The sequence below is a fragment of the Corvus brachyrhynchos genome, unplaced genomic scaffold (assembly GCF_000691975.1).
Source record: "Corvus brachyrhynchos isolate BGI_N302 unplaced genomic scaffold, ASM69197v1 scaffold61, whole genome shotgun sequence".
In the NCBI taxonomy this organism is placed as follows: Eukaryota; Metazoa; Chordata; class Aves; order Passeriformes; family Corvidae; genus Corvus; species Corvus brachyrhynchos.
Genome location: NW_008236478.1, coordinates 904,075 through 931,329, shown reverse-complemented (window position 1 = coordinate 931,329; position 27,255 = coordinate 904,075). Strand labels below are relative to the sequence as shown.

The window sequence follows — 27,255 nt, the reverse complement described above, 5'->3', positions numbered from 1 at the left end:
CGCACGTAGGAGTGCCCCGATGTGGCATCTCCCAGGCAAATACTCTCCAGTCTAGAGCAATGTTAACTCCGAAACCTAATGGGGGCGATGGAAATAAGCCCTGCAGTTTCCTCGCCAGGATCTGATGAGTGAGGGCGGAGCCTGGGAAGGGTATTACCTTTCTGCTAATTTATCCCATGTTCACTGATTTAGGTAGCGTTTTGTTTATCTCTAGCCCCTTAAGCACGGTACCACCAACAAAAGGAATTCTTCTATACAGCTTTTTCAGCCAACCTTCTTAGCTGTGATTCAGGAAATACAGTTCTTCCAGTTGCACGTTAAGCCCTCAGTAATCTGGTGGTGGACGAGTGGGAGAGGTTGGTCACAGCAACGGCACTGGTATTTACAACTGGCGTGCAAGCACTGCTGCTTATTTAGTTATGAATACAACTCACCCATAAGCAGAACAGCAGCAAGCTGCAGCTGAAGCTGGGATTCAGCCACAGCAGGGGAGCATGGAGCAGGCAGCAAACAGGGATGATGCAGGTCACCCAGGTACTGGTCTTACAAGACACGGCCACAAATGATCCCATCACAAGGCACAGCTTGCTTCTGCAATTCCCTTTTGTGGCTGCACCCTTTTTCCTGCATTAGTTTGTCTTTTCACAGGCTATTTCTTTCCACGGTCCATGCGTCCAGACTATTAATCTCATCTCTAGCAAAGAGAAGTAGTTCTTCCACCACATCATTACACATCTCATGGCAGTGAAGAAAGTGACACCGAGAGCTCATCTGCCCCAGGGTGTGTGGGATTTCCAGAGGGCTGTTGCACACTGCTGGGTCATCTTCTCCTCTCTGCTTGCCCAGCTTCTGCAGTCACTAGCACCTCTAGTTTCCTTACCTTAGATTCGGTTAGAGAGTGACATCAGTAAATACCAGTGTTCAGCAGATACAGATGAGTTTCTCCCCTCCCTGTCCAGGCTGCTGTAAAGCAAAGGCAAGCAGTGCTTGTCATTGCAGCAAAGCCATGATCAGGCTGCCCTTTGGCTTTTATACAAAGTGACTTGTGAAACAAAAAAGGGCTTGTATCTGTGTGCTAAAAACATGTAAAATAGCTTGAGGCTTTTGCTGTCCTGGTAGTTTGGTTTTAGGATTGGCTTGTTTATAGTTTGACTTCCTAAAATCATTGAGTGCAGCCATGACGTTTATCTATCTGCTTGGCCATCTGGTTGCATCAGCACACAGTTTGAATCTGTTGCCCAGTTCTGGCTTAGTCTGAGATGGAGGTCTCTAAGAAGTTAAAACTCCTTGCGAAATACCGATCTTCAAGGTGAGCACAGATCTGCACAGGCACCATGCAGGAGACAAACGTGTGGAGGTGCAGGATGCATTTTTTGGGTACTCGTATGTTACTGGGCCCCAGTGAGCCCACCCAGGCAGCTCAGCACTTCCCTCACTCTACTCCTTCAGGGACTGTTCCCTTACACAAGGCACACCCAAAAAGTCCCAGATAGGTGTATTGCTGCAGGGCTGGGAGACATGACATGATCACCACAGACCTTGCACAAGCCCCATGAGTTAATGCTGTAGCCATACCTGCACCATGTCAGGGTGCAGCTACCAGAAGGCAATGTCTTTAAGCTTTTGACCCAAGTCAGAGTTAAAAATGCACATGGCATGTAAGTTCAACATCAACCGACACCCCTTCCTACACAGGTTGGCATTTGGAGTTTCTTGTCTGGCTTAACCTGGGTGGTCTTCTCATCTGAGGTCACACAGAGCCTTTGTGAACCAGTGGGCTGGGGGGTACTCCTGACCTCCCAAGTACACTCCTGTGCATGCCACAGCAACTGTACCCTGTCACCATGTTACAGCAAGATCTGTGTGAAAACCAGCTTTTCCTCTGCTTCTACACCTTGGTTTGTTTAAGCAAAAGTCACAGCCAGCCTACAGCTCAGGAAGGAAAACTGGTGAGCTCAAGCCAAATCACAAGCAGGATGCTCAGGTGCAGGACAGTGGGAAAGCCCATGGCAAACACGCACAGGTCAGTATGGATACAAAGGCAGCCACAGCAGGGCACTAGTATAAAAGTGCATTGCTACAGGAACAACCAGAGTAGACTTTATTTAATAATTTGTACAAGAAACACAATAGTAATTCAATAATTCCATTTATTAATTGTCAAATAGTAATCCACTGCAATAAGAAACAAAAAATCAACACAAAGTAAGTTGCAGTTTGTGTGGATACGTGTGTTATGTGTGTGTGTGTGTTTAACTTAAACTGGCAAGAGCAAGAACAGAAAATTAACCTTTAAATGAGTATGTTATATACAATCAATATCAACATGTTACTTTGCTGGATAGATTTATTTGGTGTTACCCAATCTTAGCAACAGACCTAAACATTGTTGCAAATAACTGGAGGGCAAACCCAAAGCAGAACAACAACCCCATAAATAAGATGCAGGAATCAAGATATCTTCTGCAGAAAATAAACAGTGGTGCTTTGTGTCATATCTGAAACCCTTTCATAATGAATATTTTGTGCTAAAACTCTTTATGTGAACATACATGGAATTCCATCACTTAAATAAAAGTGAAAAAAAATCCCAACCTTTCACAACTGCCTTTTTGTCCCTCCCTTCATTCAATGTGTTTAAATTATTTCTCTATACAAGGTAAGTACATTGTCTGTACAAAGTTAAATATACATATTTACAGTCAAACTTCTGAGACACAGAGTCTTCTCTTCCGCTGAGACGGAAGACAAGCCTACTTGATTTCAAACCCAGGAGCATGGCTAGTTTATCAAAACATCGCAAGTCGTGCTAACAGTTAGTTGTAGTTTACTCTTAATAAATCTGTATAAAAGCATCAGCATAAAAATAGGCATTTTATATTATTAAATACGGCTTATGACAAAATAGCAATCTAACCCTTTGCTATTTGTACGGTAACTGTAGGAAGCAAAGTCTGATAGAACTGGTATTGTTTATGCTTTTCCTTAATAACAAAAAGTCTATCAAAAGAGTATTCATAGTGGATTTACAGGCAAACATACAGCCAAGCCATGGTAGTTTTTTTTTTTCCCCTTAAGGAAATACAAATTTATGTAACTGGTAATAACTGCTGGGAACAGCTTTCCAAAATGATTAGACTTTTTTGTATGACTAAGAGGCAGCCAAAATGCATGTATTTATTTGAGACCTACAATCAACACTGAAACCAAAATGAAAAAAAAAGGCACCCTCAGTGATACATTGCTCAGATTTATCAGAGCCTCTAAGATTTAATGCTGGGAAAGAAGTAAAGTCTTCATCCCAAAGCATATACTGCAAAAGGTGTATGATCCTTTAGGGCCAGCAACAGGGCAGGAGGAGCAGAGAAAGTGAACAGCCGTAGGACACATAAACAGGATTCGCCCTCACGGATGTTCTGTTTATTGGTTCTATTCTTTGTGCAGAAAAATGTCAAAGCTAGGCTGATTTCTCTTTAAAAAAACAGGACTCAGTTTATTTTGATGCACACAATACACTCACGCACACACACTCTGCACAAAAGAAAAAACCCTGCAGAGATTGGTAATACGTTCTTCAAGGGTTTGGGATTTTTGCACATTTGCATTATGCTTTGGCTGACCTCTCTGGATTAAACCACCAGTCCCAAACTCCTTTTCCACACAGAGCTCTGCAGTTTAATTGTATCAGCTGTCCTTTGCCTCTGCTGGGTCTTAAGATGCATGACATGAAGGAGGGGTTTTCTATGGAACTGGAAGGCAGAGAAAAGTGAGTCTTCAGCAAGGCAGAAACTGGGCAGCAAGCCTGGCCTCCTGAACTGTTCCAACAAACGTGAGCAGCTGCAGGGCTGAGTACTGCCCCAAAGCACTATCCTATCTCAACACACAAATAAAACCTATACCATGTGCTTCCCTGAAGCCTTCTCAGAGGTAAGTACTCCGTACAAATTAAGATTATCATCAAAACTCTTGCTGGGGAAGGGAGAGGAATACACAAAGGCAGCACTGTAAACTAGAAACTGTCTCTTCTTCAGCAAACAAATCACACCCTGACTCCATGGAAGCAGGGCTTACACATTCAACTCAATAGTGTACCACATAATCACATCCTCCTAACACTTCTCACCTCTTGTCTATTACATTCATAAATTGTCTGTTTCTTCATTGTTTAAAAACACCATCTGGAAAGGAATCCCATCATTGTCATGGTGGGATCACTGTTATTTTACAGGTAAAGAAGCTTCACGTAGTTGCCTGGGAAGGTGCCAAATTGCCTTGTTCTTCTGGATGTACCTGTTGCAAAATAAAACACAAGGAAGACAGAGTAAGATGGAGACATGCAAGGAAGGCTCCAGGATTTAAAAAGGTACAGGTGGCAACCTCTTTGGCCTGCAGACATTGATTCCTAGTACTAAATAGGAGCCCTAATCAAAGAGCCTTTTGGTACAGACCAGATCACAACTAATTCTGCTATTAATCATCTTTGGTCTTCCCCTTTAACAATTAATAAGATGCTGATGAAAGCTCCTGGGCCTATAGGTTGGAAGTCAAGCTCCTCTCAGTGTAAATGAGCTAATCTCCCTTAAGAAGAGATAGCAAACCTAGATTTGAAATGTTGAGATGGAGAACACTGTCCAGACTTGCACTCCTTGAAGGTAAAGGATTTTGCTAAACATGCACTTGAGGCTGGATTTTCATGGATTGCAACTCCTATCTGTGTGTTGCCTTCACCTCGTTACTTGCCACTTTCTGTAACTAGTCATGGCTCCCTCAGCTTTGGAAATACTACAGAAATCCAGTTTTTCTTGGTTCCCCCTGTTGCTCTGCAACCTGTGTGAGCAAGAAGGTTCAGGACAAAGACAACAATGGAGGTACTAAGAAGATAAAGAAGGAAGTACTAGAGACCTAGCAAGGAAAACAAAGCTCCACCACCCTGCAGCCTAATTTTAATGTTCTTGGTGGGAAAAGATGGGAAATTTTGGAAAAATTTGAGTCAATTTTTTTCACCATTTTGACCCCACAAATGAAGGCAACTTCCAGACACTCTGCAAAACTGCTCATCCCCAAAAGCTCTGCTGACAGGTAAGTGTCACACTCACCTACAAACCAGCCATCATCACATTTCTCCATGACATCGACAATGTCACCGTCCCTCAGTTCCAGCTCATCATCATTCTGAGGAGTGTAGCTGTAGAGGGCTTGGTAGCTAACTCTAAAAACCAGAAAGATACTACATGTTAGCCATTGGATTTCTTTGACACCCCTTCAGGAGGAGATGTTTCCCATCCCTTAATTCCTATTACATATTGTCCAATGCAATCTGAACCTGTGTTTTCCTTTTGAGAGGTGGAAGCCAACTACATTGAATTCGCTATTATCAAAAGGTCACGGTAGTAAAAAATGTCATGCCTATATTGTGTGGGATATATGGAGAGCTTCTGCTCCCTTTCTGCCATGTAGTTGTCTGCACAGACAACCAACCAGGTTCTTCCTAATGTAGCACCTAGAGAACATACCATTGCAGACGCCCTATTGAGTGCAAGCCAAAACCTGGATACACTCATTCCTGGGCTAAATGAGACAACTGTTCCCTTGCCCATGCACACAGGCAGAGCCATAATTGACCAAATGGCAGAGCAAAGGACTTCAGAAAAAGATACTGCCTACTCCTGCACTAAGGTTGCTGGATAAATCATGGCTGAGGAGGTACAGTGGAAACAAAACCCAAGGCTGAATCCTGCCCTGAGATGTCACTTGTACCACAGGCACCCTGTATTCATTAGAAAGGATCCTCAGGGAGTGGAAACAATCTTTGGGCAAATCTGGGGAGGCTTGGGTCCCCTGCCTATGGAGCATGAAAATAGAGCTGATGTGAGACTTCCCATTCTGCATAAAGAGAAAGCAAAGGCTCCTTTCAGAAGCCAACTGCTGTGAGCATCAGTCCCCAGCACGCAGTGCGGGCTGCTATTCTCAGAACCATCAGTGTAAGGTCTCACCAAGCTTAGTGGCAGCTCCACTGAACAGCTTTGAAAATCTCAGCCTTGGTTTCTCAGCTACCAATTCACCTGTGGAACTGGTCAGCAATGCACCGAGTGGCATCGGTGTTGGGCTCTCACTGTACTGTGAGAAGCTAAGAACAGGATTGAACACATTGATCCATGTCATATGATCAGGTATAGTCAGTGGATATTAACTTGTTACCAGCTTCAAGATACAAATACACCAAGACAGTCTCTGTAATGGTGACCCAGCCCTGGATCATGAAGTCATTGCTTCAGGTGCTATACAGACAGAAAGGGCACAGTCTGAAACTCATTATGATGATATGTGGCTATTTTTGTTCTTTAAAGCAAAGCTGACATTTTCACATAATTCTAATTCACCTTCTGAAAACACTGAGAGGTCTCTTACCTCCCTATCTTCACCACCAGTCAGAAGTAAGGCCCCTGGAAGAGATGGGAACCAAAAGGACTTACATGTCTCGTGGTGTTTGACTTCGCTCAGGGCTGGCTCCTTGCTGCTGTGCTTGAGGTTGCTGAGAAATGATGAGAGATGATTTATGGTCATTAGAGGTCACCTTGTGGCGAGAGTCAAGAGGCTGAGAAATAGTACTGCAGTAATGAACAGACTTTTCTGCAATGTTTATGATTTCATTGCAAACAGCTTCCTGTGTGGTAGGCAGCATTGACATCCAAGAACACCCAAAGGACAGTCAACAGGGGGAAGGGAGGGGAAATACAGATAAGAAGAGATGGGACATTCCAGTTGCAGCATGTAAGTCCGGTAAAAAAACAAAAACAAAAGAAGAGTTGTAGATCCAGGTAAATATCCAGGTAGTGGAGTGCAGAAGGGATCCAGGTGTAAGCATGGAAAAACAGGCAAGATACAGAAGAATTTGGCATTTAGTTTGAAGATTTGTAACAAATACATTTACACATATTTTTAAAAGCAGCAGCATAAGACGTTGCAATTAGTTATGCAGTGGCACCATTCCAAACACTATGAAGTCAGTTCAAGAATGCAAGGTGAGGTTGGCCTGCTCCATTCATGCATTTGGCTTCATTTAACTTATACCCAGGGTCTGGCAGCACAATTAGCCCAACTTCTCATTGGCTATGACAGTTTTTCTAATTGTTAAATTCCCCTTCTGTTGCAAACAAACAATATATGCAAAGAGATAAATACGTACCTACTTTGCAACTAAAAATAGTGCTGGCATTTTATTTCTACTGAGCTGTTACTGTCTGGGTGAAGAGTGTCTAGGACTACACATCTGAGTTAAACAGGGGCCTTACCACATAGCTCTTTTCAGACTCTGTGAGATCTGGTCCAGCTCTCAATGAATGGTGGGAAGGCTGTGTGATCACCAAGCAAATGATAAGGAAGACATTTTAGCAGATGTTATATTGGTCAGAATTTAAAAAATGTAAATGGAGTGCAGACAACAAAAGAAAATTAACAACTCTTCCCCTCCCCACCCCAACACCATACTCTTTGGACAGCAAGATCCTTCATCTTCACAAGAGACATTGAGGCTACAGTAACACAACAGCACTGCAGCACACAGAATGCTGCAAGGGAAAGGTGACAGCAAAACAGAAGCTTAGGGGAGTGAATCAGAGTGGAAGGTTATTGGACACTGCTACAGCCAGAAATGGTACAATAGTATAGGAAAACTGCATTCCTGTAGGGGAAAAGGAACATGGACAGGAACATGTACTTGAGAGGATCAAAACTGGAAGGTCAAAAGCATGCTGGAAGGCATCTGCTGCTGCTTTTAGAAAAATCCTCAATGACTGACAATGAAGAGAAAAGCAACTTGCTTTCCTTTTTTAAAAAAAACCAACAGCTCAGGTCCTCCGAAGGCACAATGCCATGTTGCCCCAGCAAAATCACTCTACCCTGTACCAAGCAAGCATATGAAATGTTCTATTAATTCCCACAACAAGGCAGAGCTTCAGGACAGAGGAGGTCCTGACTGGAAAACCCAGCTCCAAACACCACCACCAGTGAAGCTGCTGGACTCTGCCCTGACTCACTCCCCAGTCAAAACTCTTCACAGGGACTGTGTCCCAGGACACATAAAGGGAAATCGGTGTTTGAGGCTGGAGGTTTTATGGGGAAGGGGAAGATCACTGAAAAAGTGATACACAGGTATCCACAGCCTGGTTTTGCACATTTTGACATATTCAAACACCTACTGAAAGCAAGGTGCATGCTGTGAGCAAATGGAATGTCTGAGCTAGTGTACTGCCTGCAGGGCTGCTTGGCAAAGTGGATTGGATGAAATACAGAGCATGGCCGTGCTCTGTGATCATTCAACACAATTTTGAAACTAAATTTCAAAGGCCTCAAGTTTAAGCTTTTTGTCCTCCTCTTTATTCACCTCAGCAGTGCCCTCCAGTAAAAAGCTTGCTTTCTCATGACACACTGAGACAGAGCAGAAGCAGAGAGTAGAGAGGTCTGTGACACCTTCAGCACAAGCATGCTCAAAGACTTTGGAAAAGTGCAGGGTGATGAGCTCATTCAGCTCAAAGCTCCACTGAACCACATCTTGAACCCCTGGAGCTGTGCTCATCACTGTATTAAAGCAAACCAACTTTTTTCTCAAGGACTGTGACCCACTCTAGGCCAACCAAGCCCCACAGAAACTCCTTTGTAGTCAGCTCTACTGTCTGGTGCTGGAATTGGGGATCACTGCCCTATGAAACAATGCTCTGTTACTATGTATATTTCTATAGAAAGAAATTTAAATGTAAGTTCAATGTACTATTTGCAGTGGAATTTGCATTCAAAGCATTTACTGTGGAGCCTGAAATCCTCAAAGGATTTCTGGAACTCCCTCCTGCCTATCATCAGCCCTGAAAGGCAAATTAAAAAATAAAAAATTTAAAGTTAATATTGAGGCAGCTGTAAGAATGTTTTTTTGGTTTTTTTTTTTAATTCAAGGAAGTGCTTCTCTGTTCCATACCAATAAATTGACTGCTGAAATTGCTCCATGAGCTCCTAAGACCACATGGTCCACTTCCCATTGATTACTTGTGACCTCCCTGAGCAGTTTTTCCTCCTAAAAGCATTAATAACTACGAATTAAATTAGTTATTTGAAAGCTAAAAAAAATTGACACTGCCTCTGAATATTCCACAGTGCAGGCTTTTTAATGTGTATTACCAGGAGGCGCAGCATCAGAACCCTGGTCACATTCCCTTTCCTGGCAGGATACTCATAGGGACTTCCATGAGGCAGCTGGGCAAGGGCAAAGGCCAAGTAGTCCCCTGCCCTCCGATAGCTTCCAGTTCCTGACAAGACACATGACTAAGTGGATCCCCTCTGGCCTCTGCTCTAGAGATCCTGGCAGCTCCTACCAAAGCACTAACTCCCAGGTCTACAGCAGAGCCCTGCAGTGAGGTGGTGAAACACCCCACAGTAAGCAACTATGCAGTATTAGTTAAACAGGATGAAAACCTGACCAGATCAAATCCCATAGTTTTAGGCTGTAAATGTACCACCCCACTGATGTAAACAAGTGACCCTGATAGCATGATCTATGTGACTTTTGAAATTTTTTTTTTAATCAACCAACCAAACACTACATTATTCTTTCAGGGAAGGAAGAGGTTAAAGGGAAAAAAAGCGTTATATGTCCAAATGCTCTTCAAATGTGGGTTTAGACAGTCCATGTACTACCTACAGTGGTGGTTCCCTTGTGCCAGAGGAGGCTGAGGAATTGGGAAGTGTTTGGCACAGCTCCAAAGTATAAAAGACTTCCCCCAAAACACTGAGCCAGCCCTGTTACTGCTGAAGACTCCAAAAGTGACCAAGTATTCATAACACATGAGGGCATCTCAACCTCTACCTGCTCAGCCACACTATGTGCCTTGTTAAGACTAAGTGAATAAACTTAAGCAAGTGCTAAGTCTCTATGTCTCCATGTCTACAGAGTGTATATACAAATATGCAGTACAGTCAGTCCTAAAGTACAGCCGGCCAGTGTTTCCACCTCATACGGACTCTGGGGAGGGATCTAAAGAGCATCACAAGTTTGAAAAATTACGAGAAAAAGGTTTTACATTAAGAGCCTAGAAAAGCCCTAAGGCAGGTTTTAAATGTTAGGAAGAAAGATGCTGGGACTGCTCAACAGTGCTCTCCCTGCTCCTTGTAAAGTTCAAGGTCATCAGTGCATCTATCCATTGCAGCTCTTGTTTATGCATCTTCCATCCATTTCGGGTGGGAGTTAAAGAGCTACATTAGCAAAGATGAAGCTAAACAGAACAGACTAATAGACACACGAGACAGACAGACAAATTGGTGTTCCCTCAGAGGAGGGCACTCATCAGCAGTGATGCTCCCACATGTGAATGCAAAGAATGCAAAGAGCAGGGAGGCCTCGCCAGCCCAGGCAAAACAAAAGGAAAAACCCTGCACACACCAAGCCCAGCTCTGGTGAAAGCGATTGGAGATCTGGCTGAAGAGCTCTCACAAAGGACACTGAAAAGGCTGCAGCCTAACCTGAAGGCTGTCATAGTCAGTGGAAAGACTCCCTGGACCCTGGATCAGAAGGGCATGTCTACAGCAGAAAAATGCATTTCTCTTGGGAAGCAGGTCCCAATGCCTGCTTCAGGCTGGGCAGCTCTGCCTTGGACAGCAAGCACTCAGCAGAAACATTGCTGTGCTGAATCTGTGGAGCAACAGAAAACCACTGGAGGGGTGAAAGTTTACCTTGAACATGGTGCAAAGCAAGGAACATGCTAAAGGTATTTGGTCTGTGCTGGAGAACATGGGGTCTGAACATCCACCTCATACACTCTCCCCTCTACCAGCCAAAAGCAGGTGAAATTACCACTCTGCCGGAGTGGTTTTGTACACGTGCAAAGGAGCAGATGGGTCCCCACCAACATCCCTCCTGTTGGGGATACAGGGACCCTTGTGCAGCCAATCCTGCCTTCCCCAGCCACAGTCCAGCCCCAGGGCCAAAGCTACTGCACTGCTCACGCTTGCTGGCACCACTGCTGACTGTCACACTGCGCTAATAGGATCTCAGAGTAGAACAGGAATTAGACTAGAAAATTCCTGCAGGTTCCCCGAAATAAATTAATTTGATAGATCATCTTACTCCTTAATAACATATTTTACTAGAATATTGAAACAAGTTATCTGTAAGTTATACTTGAAATAATCTTCACATGCTGTGAGGTAACTCTTTTTTCTTTTTAGTTTGGACTGTGAAAGCAAACAAAAGGGAACCTCAGAACAGTTTAAAGAACCAATGCAATTTATATTTTTACTTGATGGAACAGGCAAGAACACAGTCCTTACACCAGTCCTATACCAAAGGGGTCTTAGACCTGCAAATAACCCTGGGTCAGGATTTCATGTCTGGACAGGTTCTCTATAATGAGAAAGAAAACTAAAATTTAAAATCATAAAGTACCTCAAACACCAGGGATAGACACTAATGGAAAGAAAACCCAAATGTAATGTCTCATTTCCATGTCTGCTAAGTGCTTTTCTCATTTGATTAAAATCAGTTGAGAGGTACAGATTTTTGAAAAGCCTCCAGGGTATTACCTGAAGTTCTGCTGAAACTCAGCCTCTGTATGGGTCACACAGATAATGAGAAGTCATTTGCACATACAAATACCACTCCTGCTCCCTAAACAACTGTAGACCTAGAGCTGGAAAGGATGTCAAGACTACTGCTAATGTCACACAGTTTTAACTTGATACTGACAATATGCTCTGATTGTCAAGGCATATAAAATATAAATATTGACTTGTCTTTGACTCCAAAGAAAGGCCACAGGGTCTTATTACAGCTAGGTGGAACACCCAAAATAGAACTGTGTGCTAATCATCACTGGAGAGAAACATCTTTGCCTAAACGTGGCTCTTTCCTCCTGCTCTTTTGGATCACATATATTCAGTGCAAGCACCAGCAGGACCAAGCAGGTCAGAGCTCAGGAGAAAGGCCAACACAGGAAACTTCGGTGGATTTTTAACATGAAGCAGAATATGTATTCTATTGGACACAGATATTGAAAGTGAAAGGGAAGCAGGAGATGGTTGTTTCGTAGAAAGTTGTGCAAGCTGACAAGTGGAAGAAAATGAGGAAAGGTAATAGGAAAATCTCAGGGTTTAAGCTCTCTCTCTCTCAATCTAATCAAGAAAGTAAGTGACATTGGCAACTACTTCCCACATTCACCCTGCATGAGCAACTTGCCTGGTTCACTGATCAAGCCAAAGATTGCTTCCCCAATACCCATCACTACAAATTCAGTCCAGTTTTTGCTAATTATGAACTTACTGTTTCAAATATTGCCATCTTGTGGAAGCTGCCTTGAAGGACCGATGAGGCACCAGCAGATGTAAGCATTGCTCTTTCCCACACCCTGGGCACCCCAGACACAGTGCTGCACAGACACTACTGCATCCCTCTTTAAAAACGTTTGTAGCTCGCAGCAATAGAGCTTAGAATCCTCCCTGAGATCAGAGCAGGCCGCTGCCATTGTGGATACAAAGTTGTGTATGCCTTATCCCCAGCTCTGAGATGCTCAAACCCTGAATCCCTATCTCAGGCAGTTAAACAATACCTGAACCAAATTTTCTTGTGCTATACCATTCCTACTGAGAAGGCCACTGACACTGCATTATAACGCAATCAAGCTGTAGGAGCTCAAGGTCAGAACTAAGTAAGCCCTGAGTTAATCTTTTGGAGGAACTGATAAACAGATCCTCAGCTGGTACAAACAAGCAGAAACCTAGACTTGATCTATGCAGATTTGCAGCAGCTGAAGATTTCGCCCATACCTGCCCTTCTGCACAGCCTGGAAGTAATTTTCTTTTTTTAATAAAAATCCTAAATTAGAGGAAAATTATCTCACCTGTGTAATCGATGAATGGCTAAATAAGCATATGACAAAACAATAGCATGGCATGGAAACAACTCTAAGTAATGGAAGAGTAATCAACAAAGATGATTACCTGTGGCTTATTGACTCTGCGTGTAAGTCTGGGAGGTGGCTGTGTTGTGACAGTAGAGGAAGAGAGGGTAGAGGAAGAAAGAGGAGCAGATGAAGAGAATACTTTTGAGTCTGCAGTCTTTTGAAGAAAAGAAAAATTGGTCAGCTTGGCACACACTCTCTTGGCACCATTACTGCTAGTGATAAGAGCATCTACTATGCAGTAAATTTGAAGCACACAGAGCAACAGTAATTCCATGCAAAGACAAGTGCAGTTTCCACTTGGTTTGTCTGAGCTGACCACCTCACTCTGTTTTAAACATGCAGGTTAAGTCTAAAAAATGCTACTAAAAATATATCTAGATGGTAAACAGTACAGCCTTTACACAGCTCCCAGTAGACTTCTGGTTATGATTCAAGCAGAAATCAAATTATTTGTCGTAAGTTTTCCCAGTGTGAAACATGTCATCTTGGAAACCCTGTTTTCTCAGTATTTAATATTGGCTAGATGTTGGGGTATGTCATGGAGGCTATTGCAGTGCATCCAAGACAGTACTTATAATTCTATGATTTCAAATTCTCCAAACTTCCACGCATTGGGGTGCTGTAATGTAATTGGACTAGCTGTACCCTACAACGGGCCCCAAGGCAACAGAGAGCTGCAAAGTAAGGCATGTATCCTATACAAAGACTGAGGGCAGAAGATATGTTGCAGAAGCTACTGGAGAGTTCCTTCTGTGTTTCCTCTAACTGTAACATACAGCTATATATAACTAAAAAACTCTTGGGGGAAAGCATCACTAGGTCTAATTCTCATTTGTGGCTAGAGCCTTTCACGTAATTTTAGAAATGCGAAGGTAATAACTTCCTCTCAATACATAGATAACAATCAAGACTCCCTTAGTCAGGTACATCCCAGACTAAGGTTCACTAAACCACAGGCTCCAGGATGAACAGGGACACCTTTTGTGATTCTAGGAGCCAGGCTGATGTGTAAAATGCTTTTTGGTCCTTGGCTTTAGCAAAACAAATTCTATAACCAATGATCCACTGCACACTGTAAAATCTCTGATTAGCATGAAATAGTCTGTATTCTACACAGTGGGGCCTGTGTGATGCTTTCATCTGACACATCTGGTAATAGACACTATCAGGGACAATCACCTCACTAGATGTGACTGATTGTGTCAGTCCTGTGTTGTCTATTCTAAAATAATTTTCTCTACACTGCTCTTGAGCCCCTTCTAAAACTTTTTGATCTGCTATCAAGTGAATGCCACTAGTGACCCCTGAAAGAATGTCTTAGGATCATCAAAATGACATGTGGCAGCCACTGGCTCTGCTTTGCCAGCAGAGCAGCACAAACCTCAACCCACCAGTTAAACAAAAATCAGCGATTCAGAGCAGCACACACACATGCAGGAGAAGTACCTTCTTTTCCCCGCTTTGAAACTTTCCCAGATCACCTTTCCTCACGTCTCTTTTCTCTGTTTTACCTCCCTGAACAATAGCCATTAGCTCCTGACACAACTGGTTGTCCTCAGAGGAACCCACAGGTCTCCTTTCTGGGCTCGCACGCATGTCTAGTTGGGATGGTTTCAGGCAGCGCTCAGCAGAGATCTTGGGGACAGCATGAGCACTCTGCTCGGGGTGGCTGCTGCCCTCTCCTGTCTTTTGGAGCCAGGCTTGGCTGGCAGTGGTGTCACGCTGCTCTGCGAGGATGCTTTCGGGGCTCTCCACTGCCCAGCGCGAGGAGTTAGAGTAGGCCATGCTGGGAGGAGGGGAGTCAACAAACTTTTCTTCACTTTGTGGAGTGGCCTGGTAGAAACTGTGGGCAGAGGATTGAGGTCTGGATGAGGAAGAGGGCAATGGGGATTTAATGGACCTGGGAGTCGAGGAGCCAGAGAGATGAGAATGGTGGAGGCTGACTGTGGGGGAAGGGCTGGCTGCAGCAGAAGGCGAGAGATAGTCAGTGTGAGAGAGGGAGGCTTCAGGCAGAGGAGGCAATGGAGGAGTTATGGCAGGGGGGGGGGGGGGGGGCACGCCCCACGCGCGACTCCTGACACAACTGGTTGTCCTCAGAGGAACCCACAGGTCTCCTTTCTGGGCTCGCACGCATGTCTAGTTGGGATGGTTTCAGGCAGCGCTCAGCAGAGATCTTGGGGACAGCATGAGCACTCTGCTCGGGGTGGCTGCTGCCCTCTCCTGTCTTTTGGAGCCAGGCTTGGCTGGCAGTGGTGTCACGCTGCTCTGCGAGGATGCTTTCGGGGCTCTCCACTGCCCAGCGCGAGGAGTTAGAGTAGGCCATGCTGGGAGGAGGGGAGTCAACAAACTTTTCTTCACTTTGTGGAGTGGCCTGGTAGAAACTGTGGGCAGAGGATTGAGGTCTGGATGAGGAAGAGGGCAATGGGGATTTAATGGACCTGGGAGTCGAGGAGCCAGAGAGATGAGAATGGTGGAGGCTGACTGTGGGGGAAGGGCTGGCTGCAGCAGAAGGCGAGAGATAGTCAGTGTGAGAGAGGGAGGCTTCAGGCAGAGGAGGCAATGGAGGAGTTATGGCAGGAGTGGTGCTGGGAGACACTCCCACGGTCAGAGCAATCCACTCGGATGTGACCGCCTGCACCTCTGGAGACAAAGCGCGGCGCGCAAAAGGCAAAGGCGGAGGAGTTGGAGTATGGAGCAGCTCAGAGCTGGGAGACTTGAAGGAGACAAAAGCAGGAGAGAAAAAGAAAGAAGTGAACAAAAAAATAACAAAGGAAATACAAAACCAAGCAAAAGTAAAAGGAGGGAGAGCAAGTGTGGAGAGAAGCAGATCTGTGACCACATGCGTAAGTTTTCTACGGATGGTGTGCTGTGTTGGAGAACATGCTGTCCACAGCTACTCCAACCACAGAGTCCAGCCTGTATCTGTGCTGCTAATACTCTTCTCCAGCCTTCTCCAGACACGAAACACCTTGTGGAAGACCTGTGACTTCATACCATAAGCTCTAAGTCCCTCAGGGAACAGGTGAAGCCACCATCATGATGGCAGAATGCAGCATTTGACCAACCTGGCAGCAATAGCTGGGGCCCCAGCAATTCACACTGTGGATCCAGCCAGAATTTGCTGCTGCAATGAACTTTGACTTTATCCAACTCTAGCATGAGCAATGCCTGCTCCTTGGGAAACATGCACTGTGGAAGCTGTGCAGGAGAAAGGGATCAAAAAAGTCAGCTGTGGCTGTTTGCTCTTCAGGTGATTAAAATAGGTCCTGTGTTTATAAGGGCAGAACACACTACCAAGTCCTGCCCTTAGCTTTTACCACCAGCAGCATGGAGAGAACAGCTACATTAGCACTGGTCAGACTGTTTCTCAGTCCTCAGCCAAGTCAGGCAAAAAACCAGGGGGAGTACTGACTTATTAGGGGAGGAATCAAAAGAATAGCAAAGGAAACAAAAAAAAGGTGGATATGATCCCTTCCATCAAAGGGAGAAGCTTGCAGGGAGCTTGTGGAAGATAGGCTACAGCTATGGAGAGGCTGCCAACCTCACAGAAAAGCTCAGCTGAGGTCCACTCTGACTGAGAATCCCAAACAAGCAACAAGTTTTTCCTCTTTACACAGTGACTAAGACTAAAAACACTCCTTTTAGGAAAGATCCAGAGAGACAACAGGCATGAGTCATGGCGTTTTTTTCCCCATCCTTTCGGTATCATATCTGTATCCCTTCCTCCCAATCCCAATTCTCCACTTATGTTTCTTGCAATCTTGATCTTGTTTTGGTCCCACGATTGAGAGGGAGATGCACCAGAACCTCACAGCCATGACCCAGACATGTATGCTGACCTTCTTCTGGCATGAGTATTTGCAGGATGGGAGCAAAACAAAGGGATTTAGAGACTCACTATCTCCCTGATAAGTTTGCCATGGCAAACATTCTGGGATCCCCATACAGTTACCTGGGGCCATTTTGATTTCTGCTTTGAACTGCAGTATGGTTTATAGTGAATCTAATATTCATGGAAGATTCCAGACTGACCTGTGCTCAAAACCTGAGTTCCTTTAGCACCAGTTTCAAATAATACAGGCTGTTCTCCTGACCCTGTCTCCAAAAACCTTGGTCATGAGTTAGATCATACAGGGGCAGATATACAGCTTAATTCAAGCTGACTGGGATCAACATAATGACTCTTACAGACTACAGCAGTCTATGACACATTTCTAATAGTCATAATATAAAATTCCCCTCATCACAGAAAAGGTGTGTGAAGTGTAAACACATATTCAGGAGAAGCTGGATCACCAATTCATTCCATCTCCGGCAGTGAAATTTAATTACATGCCTGTGAATTGCAGCCCTTTCAACCTGGCCTGGATTCAAGCTACACATCAGAGATAAAATGCTGAGTCTCCAAATCCCCAAATGATCTGTTCATTAACCTTTCAGGTAAACGAAACATCACCTTTTCCTGCAGTTGCAGCTTACTGCAAGGGAGCATGTGGCTTTTATGGCACAAAATTCTAGTCTTAAATAAAGTTTTTTTCCAGCTATTGCTTCTTGCACAAGAATGGCAATATCCCTCTGTTTTATAAGGTGCTGAACCTGGCTGCGTCTAGTCCCAATACCTGTGGTGAAGCTGTCACGCTGCGGCTGGGGGAGAGGGACACTGGTGGGTCAGGATAGTCAATGGCATTCTTGACCACTGGCCGTTTGAGCACCTCCACGTAAGTGACAGGGAAGATGCCTTGGCGACTGGTGCCAGAGATTCTTCCTTCATACCAGTTCTCATCCACTCGTCGAATCAACGTGATCCTTTCACCCTGTGGGATGGAATAGCAATGTAGCTCTGATTTTAACACGTTTCATCATTCCAAAGCAGATTACATTTTTAATCTTGCTGCAGCCAACCTAAAATAATTGGTGGTTCTCAGCCTACTTCCAATTATCCTAACCCTAAACTCTGGGTGAGAATTATGTTTTTCAGTTCAGAGAAGGAAAAAATTGCAGATCTTCTGGTGCTGACTTGGTCTGTCTGCAGACTCAGTTATGCTCACATTTTCAAGACCCTACTTGCTAAAGCCAGTTAAAAATGGAAACCAGAAGTTTCAGGCTGACCACGAGACTCTCAGGGGTATGAGGTGTACAGAAAGTATGCACAGGTCTGCAGTTTAACCTAGGTCTCCCTATGGTCTCTCCTGTTTTGCTAACAAATAAAGTGACTTCCAGATCCTTAATATACACTGCAAGCCTCGCCTTCATATATAATTAAAAGAGAAGACAGAGAAGATCTAATCTGAGCAGCAAAACAGAAAGCTGGTTGAGATGGAGAAATTCTGCTACTTAATCTAAATGTAGCTGACTTTGCTCTGAACAGCCATTACACAACCCGTTCCCCTACCTTCACTCTGCAGTCAGGTCTAGCCAGTCACTTCAATACCACAGAATTTAGCTTGCTCAGTGATTTGGCTTGTAGTATGGGGAAGGTGAATCCAGTTTCCTTCTCTTCTAAATCACCATTATCATGTAACTGTGTGCACCTCCACTGAATCTAATCAATCTGGAGAGACCTGTCACCAAGTATCTAATTTGCCTTGCAGAGCCAGGTTTCCAGCACTTGTGCTCAAAGTATCTCCTCAATTAGACCTAAGGAAGCAATTGGCACTTTTTGATTTAGCCTACCTGCAACAATAACTGCAATGCACTGCATAATGACTGCGGATTAAAAACATAGGTGATGAAGAGGAATCCTTCCTGAATACAGAGCTCATCTTATTGGAGCTTTCATTTGGAAATTGCAAGTTACTAGACCTAAAAAACATCATCATGTCCGGATTCAATTCATCAGCACAACAGAAGTCCTACCTTTCTGAAGGACATTTCCACTTGGGTATCTCCATTGAAGTTGAATTTAGCAATAGCATCTCCATATTCCAATACTTGCAATGGTAATGGCTTTTTGGGTTGAGCCTTCTCAGCTGGTGGAAGGAGCTAGAATGAACAAACAGAATCAGCTAAGTCTCACACACAAAGCCCATAAACTGGTCTCTGGCAGAAAGGGAGTGGACAAAGAGAACACCTGCAAGGAAAGCAGCTACCTCTATGTATGATCGTGGGAAGATGCCAACTCTGCCATGGTGTTCACCTTCAAACCAGTTCTGGTCAATCTGCTTGTAAATGTAAACAATATCTCCTTTTTGCAGAGGAAGTTCCCTGTTAACAACACAAGCACTCCATGAGAACTTCACCAGAGAACAGACCTGCTCTTTTTCTGTCCAGCAATCCCTAGGTACCAAGGTCTGCATCAGCATGTTGATACACATCATGCTCCACCCAAAGCACAAGCTAATGTTGAGGATTACTCTGTTCATATTGTGATGTGCAAGACCTCTCTTGCTCTTTGGGCATCCTGTCAAAAAAGTTGGCCTGTGAGTGCTCTAATAACCACATACGCTCCAGAAGCAATGGGGTCAAACTCAAGCCAAATATGACACTGCCAACTTTCCATGTTGGATAGGATGAGCAGCCCTCAATTCCTGTTTTGAAACAATCATGTCACAAGTGCCTTCCGAAGAGACACATGATTTTAATGTGAGCTAGTTTGCTGATTAGCAGAGCGTCCTCACATGGTGCTGTTGATCCTGCAGTGATTGCACTGATGGTCAGCCTGTGGTTGTGCAACTACTGACCTCAACTGGGCTAAAAATTGGAATTTCCATCGACAGGCTTTAGTGCTAAAATTATTAATGTCTGCAGCTTGAAGAACTGTGGCCAGCTTGCACTAGGCTCATAAACTTACTACTTGGGTCCCCAGAGGAAGATAAACAACACAGCCTTTTCTAAGACAATTTTTACAAGCTCTGCTTCACTTTTGTCTGGCACCCTGGTATATTCTACTCAAGGGACAAAACAGCTACACCTAACCTGCCTCAGTTTTATTATAGTTGCTGGGGAGAGCCTATTTAAATTATTACAAATCATCACCTATAGAACATATAAAAAATATTCTCAGGACATTAGCACTTGAGACAAAAGCCAACAGGTCCTTCACTGAATTCTGTTCTTCTTTCTTCCCTCCCTAGCAATGTTAAAACGAGAGCTTCTCCAGGCTCATGCAGAGAAAGAGGCTTTCCAGGCCTTCTCTTCATAGCAGTCTTTCCCAAAAAGAACAAGTAGTGCCGCGGGATTCACGCAAAGGACCACAACAGGGCTTGGAGGTACAACAATGACATCTGAAATATCCGCTGATGTATCCATAGATGCCAGGAGAGCAGCGACCACTCTGCACACTCACATGTTCTGAATCAGGAAAATCCTGAGTCAGGGGCCCACACGCTTAAAGCTAGGTATCTGTTTAAGTCCCTTCTGCCCTTGGGCTATGCTTTGTACAGTGAAAAGGATGTTCTTCTCCTGTGGCTCCACCCACCTGCCGGGTAGAGCACTCACTTGTTGCAGTTAAGAATGCAAGTTTGTCCTAAAAATCATGTGGGATAGAGATGCACTGAGAAAGAAAACATTTTCCTAAAGGTCTTTTAGATGCTGTGACCTGCAAGGTTCATGTTACTTTTCCCTGACTTACTATGGACAATTTTGCTTTGAGTCGCTGGAAAGACATCCCAAAACATGAATCCAAGTACATGACACTTCAAAAATGCTGCATCCTAGGGGAAAAAGCAGAGGAAGAACACTCCAGGTAGGAGTAACAAGCTGTACTCACTTTAGCGTCTGTGCTTTAAAGTCAAACTTGGCTCTAGCAGGTCTCATCTGAAGATCAAAAAAGAAAATCAATATATTAAAATAATAATTAGGTTTTCAACCCTCTGCTGGGGAAAATCACCCAAACTCTTCTACAGCTAACATTAGCATGGGGAGGAAATTGTATGCAGGTATTCTGCTACAAGCTTGTGTGCAACTGGTATTACAGTCCACATATGCTGCGTGGGCATCTCCCACCAGGACACAAAGTGCCAACTTCTGGTATAGCCGTAATTAGGAGCTCTACAGGAAATGGATTTAACAGCAGTCAACTTTTAAATGTGACTAACCCTGATGAATGAAAGCTGCTCCAGTAACTACAGTTACTGGGGCTCCAGGACCAAATTTCTCTTGACATTTGAATGGAAAAGCAAAATTTATTAGCTGGGAAAAACAGTAGGATATTATTTGATGTGACTCTTATTGATTATTACCTGGCCCTGCTGAATACTGCAATGTGACCCATGTACTCTGTATCAATTGGTAAGAAAGAGACAAAGGTGAAGAGGAAATACGAATACATTAAGGACATACCTAAAAAAAGTCTTCAGTGGCTAAAGAGCCAAAATGGATGTTGACAGCAGGCCTAGGCTCTAAAGGTTTACTTGGCTGATTTTCTAATGGCCACAAACTATTCAGACAATTTTAAAGTCATTTTGGTAACAGAGCATAAAATAAGAAGCAGTCGCATTCATGAGGCTCTAGAGCATTTGAAACTGAAGGGCAGACAGGTGTACTCCATCCACATGGTGAGCACCTCACCCACCACCACAGTGCAGCACCTCTGGGGAAACAGAGTGGCTGTCAAGAGCTCAGCAGCAATCCATGTGAGGCAGGAAAGGCATTTGGCCACACCACCTGGACTAGCATCCAGCGCTCCAGAAAAGTGCCTTGGGCTCCTGGGAAAAATATGTACCTCCTCCTTTGTCTCTTTCAGAAAGTCCAACCAGGTTGTACACAGTGAAACATGCTCAGACTGTTTTCTGATTGTTTCTAAAGGACATTAAGCATTTTTCAAGAGAAGAAACAATGTCTTTCTAAAAAAACCTATGTGACAGCCGCATGGTCAGGATCAAGACATGAAGTTTCTAAGCATAAGGCACAGACAAGAAGACAATGTAGCAATATGATGCAAAAGATGTAGAAGGCCTTTGATTGACTATGTAGCTGATATTTAAAGGCATGCATCACAGGTGTGCACCAGCAATTCTCAGCAGGCATGCTTTAATATATGCAGCTTGGTATAGAGATATCAATTAATCTACCAGGCATAAGAGTCAAAGCAGATCTAAATGAAGCCGGAATGGGAAAGGGGAAGGTGGAAAAAAAACAACAAACGACATTCTCTGAAGAGCTAATGTCGGCCTAAAGCGCAACATTGTGAGAGGCAATTATTGCTTTGGGTCAAGCAGCAGACTGAGGTAACTAAAACAGACCTCTGACCCAGATTTCCTCTTTGCTGTATCGTCTACATTTAGGAGATCCCCAAAGCGCTCATTAGTGATAAACTGATGGTGCGTTGGAATAACCCCTGTGTGCCTTCTAGCGGCAATATCAGCTTCTTCTTGCTCACGTTTAAGCCGTCTCTGGTCCTCTAAAAGTTTCTGCCATAAAATTGCATAAAATGGGCAGTAAATCATCTAGTTAAAGGCATTCAAAAGCTGCCATAAATGTGACTTAAAATTCCTGAGGTCCCTGCAAATAGCTGGGGCTTTACAGTTCAGTATCAAATACTGTTTCTACTAACTACACAATGCCCTTTCGTTTTACACAGAAGGTACATCATCATTATGGCATAATTGAAATCCAGCTCATACAGAGGATCTGATCCAAAGCTGATGGAAGTCAATGAGGACTTTTTCTAAGTTTTGGGCAGGTCCTAGGAGCTTCTAAGAAGATTGCTGATAATGCAGAGCTGCTCCAAATCCCCTTCAACCGAAAAGGAGTTTCTCTCATTGACTTCCAAGAGACCTGAATCAGCCCCACTGGTAAGTTCCGAGGCACCAAATTCTCCTAAGCCTTGCAAGGAGCTTGGGAGAGTGCCTAACCCCATTCAGGTTCTCCCATATTTCTTTTGGGCTCATGTAACACACTTTGTAAAATAAAGTAAATAAACATCTAAGAATTAATTTGGATTTCTAAAGTCTCTGGCACATTAATGGAAACATGCATTCTTGCATATGAGGGCAGAAGGATTCTTTCACCTTCTGGGGCTGACTTTAAGCTGAAGAGTTCAGCTATGTGGTAATTAATTTGAAACCAGAAAGTCTTACTGAATTCAGGTTTTTGATCTTACACAAGTTTTCATGCTGGATTTTTGGAAGTGGGGAAAGTACTAACTTTCACAGGAGAAGACAGCAAAAAAACATTTTTCACATAGGAATTAAGAGCAGATTTTACCATATTTCAGAGCACACATAAACATTATCTGAACTCCGAACCTTAACACTAAAAGTAAAACTTTTTTTCCCCCCAGGCAGGGGAAATTAATTCCATCTTCCAGGAAAGCAATCATTTTATAACTTCTTTAACCCAGCTTGAATACACTCAGTGCTGAAAAGTCTATATGGCTTTCCTATTATTTCAGCTTGTCCCAGTGTTGCCCAGTCATTTCAGAAAGGACTGCTGCATTCTGTCAACAAAAACTTCAGACACCATAAAGAATTCTAGTTTGCACTGGGGGAAAACCTCCCACTTTCTGATATCTTAAAACATTTTACACTTGCTGCTCAAGACTTGAGGACCCCCACAGGAAAAATACTGTTTTCACTAGTTTGATTAATACTGACTCAAGTGGCTTGCATAAAGAACAATTACAGATTACCAATCTTTTTCTGCAAGTACTGGGGTGTTATACCACATCTCCCATACATTCCCAAACTTCTTATATTATTTAAAGCCCCTATACGTAATTTTGTGCAACTGATAAGAACTATCAGGTTTATTTGAAACAAGCTGAACTGGACTATACACATTATACAGCAAATCAGTGGCAGAGAGTATTGAAAGTAAAACATACTAGTTACTGCTTGCTACTCTAACTTCCAGGACACATAGCCATGGACATACAAGACGCCCTTACATAAGGCTAAATGCTGTATTGCTCGTATGTGGAGCTGCTACTACTGTTATTAGGTCGTAAAGGAGGGCATTACCTCTTTATCATCATGCCGCCTGCGGATAATTTCTTCTGGAGTTTCCATGTAATCAACTGGTGCAAAATGCCTTGGTGATTCTGAATCTACTTCAAAACAACATAAGGAAGTTAAAATACACATGGATTTACCTAGCATAACCAGAAAGGAAAAAAATAGGTATTTTTAAACACTTTGTTTCCGTTATGACAGTAAGGATTCTCAATTGCCATTGACCAAATTGCCAATCAGATGTTGATAATTTATCCATTTTCATTTTTTTCCCTTTTGGGCTGTACATGTGAACAAAGATCCAAGAACAGGGAGAAAATAATGATACAGGAAAGTATAAAGACATAGAGGGACTTTGTGAAGAATCAAAGTGCCATCAAAGTATGATTTGGCATTTTACTGTTGAGAAAAGTTTAATACACACACACACGCATACACACACAACTAGACCTTGAGAAACTACTCCTTAAAGCAAATCATCTGCGTTTGGCTTATAATTCCCACGTGTGTAAATGATACAGGACTAGAAATATCTCATGTTGAGATTCTTGCATCCCCAGAGCTGCTCCAGAGAAACTGAACCTGATGTGATTAGAAACGCAGCGGAAATCGTTTCTCAGAAGTGCAGCTGTTAACAAGCCCTGAACAAAACTGCTCAGCAAGACACGCAAAGGACATTAGACACACTAGGGGGAAAAAACCAGAGAGTCAGGGGATGTAAAGGTGGGACGTAAAAATGCAAGGGTTGTGGAAGAAAAGAGGAGGAGAATGGAAGAAAGAAGACAAATAAAGGGACACTGGTAAAGAACACAAAAACCACCTCCTAGGTACGTCCCAAGTTCACTTTGCGGGTTGTTGTTTGTGTCCAGGCTGTGATAGAGGGCATATGAAACAGGGTTCCCATTGTTTAAGGAGTCAGGAGTGCCAGCCTGGCCTGCGAAGCTATCCCGGCTAGATCCCATGGTGGGGAAGTAGCTAAGCCTCTCCACAACGTCAAAGGAGGACCGGCGCCTGGGAGCAAGAGGCCCACTTCTGGAGCAAGGTTGGTGCTGGGAGTGGTGACTCTTGTTTCCTACACTCCCCTGCAGCTGTATGGGGTCGTCAGTGTTGTCAGGGCTGGGCACTGCCAGGCTTGCCAGGCAGTCTGGGGGTGGAGTTCTGCAGGATTTGTGTTGGAAGGGCTTTTTCAATCGGAACGGGAGTGGGCTCATTAGGTAGACATTTCTGGGGAGCATGTGCCTATCCCCATAGACATCCCCTTTGGAATCAGGGTTCCTGGAGGCCTGCTGCTGTTCATGCCTTCGGATGGTAGTGAACCTGGTGTAGGAAGCTGGGCATGCGCCTTTGCATCTGTTTATTTTATGCTTCTGAGGCCCATTGAGGTTGCTGCTGCTGCTGCCACTGTCATTGGAGGCATTGGAGAGAAGATCTATCTCATCAGTGCAAGCTGAAAGTGTGTCCATAGGGATGACATCACTTACATCTGAAGCCGTGTCCTCCACATTGCTGCAGGAGCGGGAGGATTTATCTGCAAAGCTGGCAACATCCTTCTCTTCTTGGTGTGCTTTTGACAAATCCAGAAGAATCTCTGCAGAGTATGCAGCACTCAGCAAAGTTTTAGACTGAAGAGAAGTGGTAGGTTTGTTTAGCCCAATAGAAAAGTCAAGTGAGGGCATTGATCGGGATCTCTGGATCAGCTGCTCAAAGGCACTGATACGGGAGGAAACGGTGTCTTTGGGGATCTGCTCTGAATCCTCTCGACTAAGACTGTGCTCCATCCTGTCCTTTGCTTCATTCTCAAACTGAGATGCAATATCCTTCACGCTGCAGGAGGAGACTGTGTCCAAATGGATCCTGGACCGGTTGATCTGGTGCATGTCTTTATAGAGCATTGTAAACTCCATACCACTCTTTCTGGAGGCAGGGAACAAGCAGCCTTTCCTAGAGTTGGTGCCATACTCCTGCAGGCTCATGGTACTGCCGGATTTGATGGCATACTCTTGCTTCGACTTCATCAAGATGTTTTCTATGCTTTCCCCTATGTCTACCATGAAAGCCTTTTTATTATCAAGCAAGGCAGTGGAGCTACGAAGGTTTTCGCAGCTTTGAGCTTTCTCATGAGACAGCAAGATACCCGTCTTGTCTTGCACAAGAACAGCTGGAGCTGCTAGTTTGGGTTTGAATTTAGAAGGGAGGATTTCAGTAATGCAGGCTTTGGCAGCTGATAAGGGCTTCTTATGTTTACATGCGTGACCTAACATACCGGTATGACTAGTGTTAAAGGTTCGGCTATTAACTGAAGAGGGTGCAGTCATATGAGCATTCCCACCTTTACGATCCACTGGTAAGCATGCAGAATAAAATAAATACAACCTGTTAGCTTAAGTGCTAGAAAGCTATTGAGAAAGGAGAAAGAACATGCTTGGATTTCATAAAATGCACCTTAAAGAAACAAAATTCCAAAACATAAAAAAGCAGGAAGAAATTGCAAAACAAGCCACGCTTACAGGAATAGGTGAAGTGCTGCTAACGTTTCTAAAATGAGAGGTTTGGCCAGAAGCAAATCTGGAGCACTTTTAAGGTACCCTCCTAAAAAGTGCTAAGCATCATGAGCTTCCAGGGAAGCTGTGGCACCATGGAAAAGAGCAGCTGAACTCTGGGCAGGATCAGGGTGTCAGAAAGAATGCAGAGGCACTAACATTGCAAAATGGCTTAATACCAAGCCTGTAATCACACCTACTATTGTCTCAGCACAGTGCTTGCCAAACAGTTTATTTCTGGGAGGGAGAAAACACTCAGAGGCTGACTGTGCTAGCACAAGCACACAACACAGCTGACCTTGCCCAAGAGATGCCTGCTTAGAGATTCCCCATACTAGGAATAAGCTGAGTGCCCTTCAGACAATGTGGTTGGCCATGGTTGCTTTAAAATACAAGGAGTCAGACCAGGACATCATATTTTTTTTAAAATAGGATTAAATATTAAGTCTGGTTTCAGCTTAGACTGCAGTTTTTAGGTCTGTTTCTGATTTGAGTTCAAATTCAAATGTCAAAATAACCATTCAGGTTCAATTGCAGTTTGGGGAATAATAACTGTTTGAACAGATTTTTTTTGTTCAGATCCAGTTTGACTCCCTGCCCTACAGGCCTGACAAAATGCTGAAAAACAGCTGGAAGATGGAGACAGAGAGACCTTTCTGGTGTGATGTACTATTTTTAGGGAGAGCAGTTCAGAAACCCAGCACATTCCTTCTCCAGTCCTCTCCCCATCTCAAGCCATTTTTAGGTTGAAGTTGGCTCAGAGATACATTCCCCAGTACAATTCCCCGACGGGAGTCATGCTCTTCCTTGCCTCTTTTAGAGAGTCTGCAATAGGGGTAGGGAAGAGGAGGAGATCAGTCTCTTCTGGCTCACATTCCTGGA

At 43.9% G+C, this 27,255-nt stretch overlaps 1 protein-coding gene across 15 annotated transcripts in view; it reads right to left on the bottom strand.

Annotated features, from left to right (window-relative positions):
* Positions 1 to 2,130: 2,130 nt before the first annotated feature.
* The window catches only part of SORBS1 (sorbin and SH3 domain containing 1), a 75,543-nt gene continuing 50,418 nt past the window's right edge, over positions 2,131 to 27,255 (bottom strand). For 9 of the 15 annotated variants that reach the window (XM_017725902.1, XM_017725903.1, XM_017725906.1 and 6 more), the window contains 10 exons: positions 24,654 to 26,174; positions 23,843 to 23,928; positions 22,124 to 22,291; positions 20,650 to 20,696; positions 19,031 to 19,145; positions 18,798 to 18,923; positions 17,561 to 17,755; positions 6,474 to 6,532; positions 5,097 to 5,209; positions 2,131 to 4,290 (listed from right to left, as the gene is read on the bottom strand). In XM_017725902.1, the coding sequence (XP_017581391.1) occupies positions 4,223 to 4,290; positions 5,097 to 5,209; positions 6,474 to 6,532; positions 17,561 to 17,755; positions 18,798 to 18,923; positions 19,031 to 19,145; positions 20,650 to 20,696; positions 22,124 to 22,291; positions 23,843 to 23,928; positions 24,654 to 26,174 (2,498 nt within the window). In that variant the 3' untranslated portion in view covers positions 2,131 to 4,222. Of the gene's footprint in view, positions 4,291 to 5,096; positions 5,210 to 6,473; positions 6,665 to 7,292; positions 7,353 to 17,560; positions 17,756 to 18,797; positions 18,924 to 19,030; positions 19,146 to 20,649; positions 20,697 to 22,123; positions 22,292 to 23,842; positions 23,929 to 24,653; positions 26,175 to 27,255 lie in introns of all 15 variants that reach the window. The other 6 variants (XM_017725912.1, XM_017725914.1, XM_017725915.1 and 3 more) reach the window with 4 other exon arrangements.